At 66.4% G+C, this 1,686-nt stretch overlaps 1 protein-coding gene across 1 annotated transcript in view; it reads left to right on the top strand.

Annotated features, from left to right (window-relative positions):
* Positions 1 to 1,651, top strand: part of INTS3 (integrator complex subunit 3) — a 49,406-nt gene extending 47,755 nt beyond the window's left edge. The window contains exons 28-29 of the mRNA XM_009890464.1: positions 1,271 to 1,371; positions 1,575 to 1,651. Of these exons, the coding sequence (XP_009888766.1) occupies positions 1,271 to 1,371; positions 1,575 to 1,651 (178 nt within the window). The remainder of the gene's footprint in view (positions 1 to 1,270; positions 1,372 to 1,574) is intronic.
* The last annotated feature ends 35 nt before the right edge of the window (positions 1,652 to 1,686 follow it).

Consider the following 1,686-nt stretch of genomic DNA (forward strand, 5'->3'; position numbering starts at 1 on the left):
GTGCGGGACCGGGCCGAGCCGAGCTGCGGCCTGCGGAGGTTAAATCGTGGCTCCCCGGGACGAGGTTCCTCCGGAGGGAAGGGGCGGAGGGCATGTTCCCCGCCACCCTGCGTGGGCAGAGCTCCGGGTGCCGGAGGAGGCGGTGGGACCTCCCCACCGCGGGCTGTGGGAGAGCCGCTCTCGCACTGCTGTGCCATCTCCTGGCCGTGGTGGCACCTCACCCCAACCCCAAAATGTCCCTTAGTGGGGAGAGAGGAGCTCTTTCCGCTGCCGTTTGGCTCCCCGGGTGATTTTATCCAACCCCAAAAACCAACATCAGGCTGCGAGGCGGCCTCAGCCCTCGGCTCGGCCATCCCCTGCCGGGGCGAGAGCCACCCGGTGCCACTGCATACCGCTGGTACGACCGGTCCCTCGGTGTCGGGGTCTGGATAAGGGGCACAGGAGGGTGGGCTGCTCCGGCAGCCCCCAAACCCGTTGCGGTGGGCTGACGGTGTCCTCTGCCGCCCCTTCCCGCTTGGGCACTGCTTTTGCTGGAGTAGGAAGGACATCTAGTGTCCTGGGAAAGCAGAGCAGCACCGCGCTCCCACCGCAGCGAGGGCTGCGTGTCCCCAAGGACCCCCAACCCCGCACCCAGGGCGCTGGTACCGCCACGGCACGGCGCTGGGCGATGGCCAGCGGGTCGGACGGGCCCTTGCCGGGAGGTTTGCCGTCACCGGGATGTCACAACGGCACCGGGAGAGCGGTCGGTCCCACCGGCGTCTCGACCACCTCTGAGTCCCCCATCAACTCTCCGAAGAGGCTTCCGGGGAAATCTGCGCCGTCATTTGTTCCTCCGCGTTAATTAACAGCCTTTCACAGCTGAACAACGCAACTTGTTTTCACTGTACGTCTGTTCCGGGATCCGACTTGGATCCAGCTCTAATCCCCACTAATTAACGAGGGCGGCCAGCTGAGGCCCCGGCTGTTGGCGGCATCCCCGCCGCTGGCACCGCGCCCCATCCTGCGGCCCGCGCTCCCCAGAACCGCCGGGGACGGAGGCGACCATCACCCTGAGCAGGATTTATCCCTTTAATCCCCCCCGGGGTTGGAGCGGCGCACGTGCCGCAGCCGGAAAACGCATCCTACGCTGCTCCCTGTCCCCGGTCCCTCTGCTCCAGGCTCGGGGGACAGCGCGGATGGTGGGGGGTCATCTGCGCCCCACATCTTCTTGGGGGCTCTGTCTTTTTGGGGACGGCCGGGGGTGGGCACTGCCGGGCTTCTCTGCCCTCAGCCTGCGCAGCTCCAGTAGCAAACTGGCCCAGCTCACCCTGGAGCAGATCCTGGAGCATCTGGACAACCTCCGCCTCAACCTGACCAACACCAAACAGAACTGTACGTACACCCCCCGCTCACCCGCCGCGGACCATCCGTCGCCGTGAGGTTCCCCTCCCGGTCCCGCCGGGGCAACTGGGATGCTCTCTGGGATACTGGGAGCTCCTCGCCAAGCCCTCCACACGGTCTGGGGTGGTGGTGGTGGGGTTCCCCTGATGTGGGGGGGAGGTCTCTAACTCCCGTTTTTGCCGTTTCCTCGACAGTTTTCAGCCAAACCCCGATCCTACAGGCGCTGCAGCACGTCCAGGCCAGCTGCGACGAAGCCCACAAGATGAAGTGAGTGGGTCCGGAGGTGACCCGGGGACCGCGGTGGGA

Source organism: Charadrius vociferus, unplaced genomic scaffold (genome assembly GCF_000708025.1).
Source record: "Charadrius vociferus isolate BGI_N301 unplaced genomic scaffold, ASM70802v2 scaffold698, whole genome shotgun sequence".
Classification (NCBI taxonomy): Eukaryota; Metazoa; Chordata; class Aves; order Charadriiformes; family Charadriidae; genus Charadrius; species Charadrius vociferus.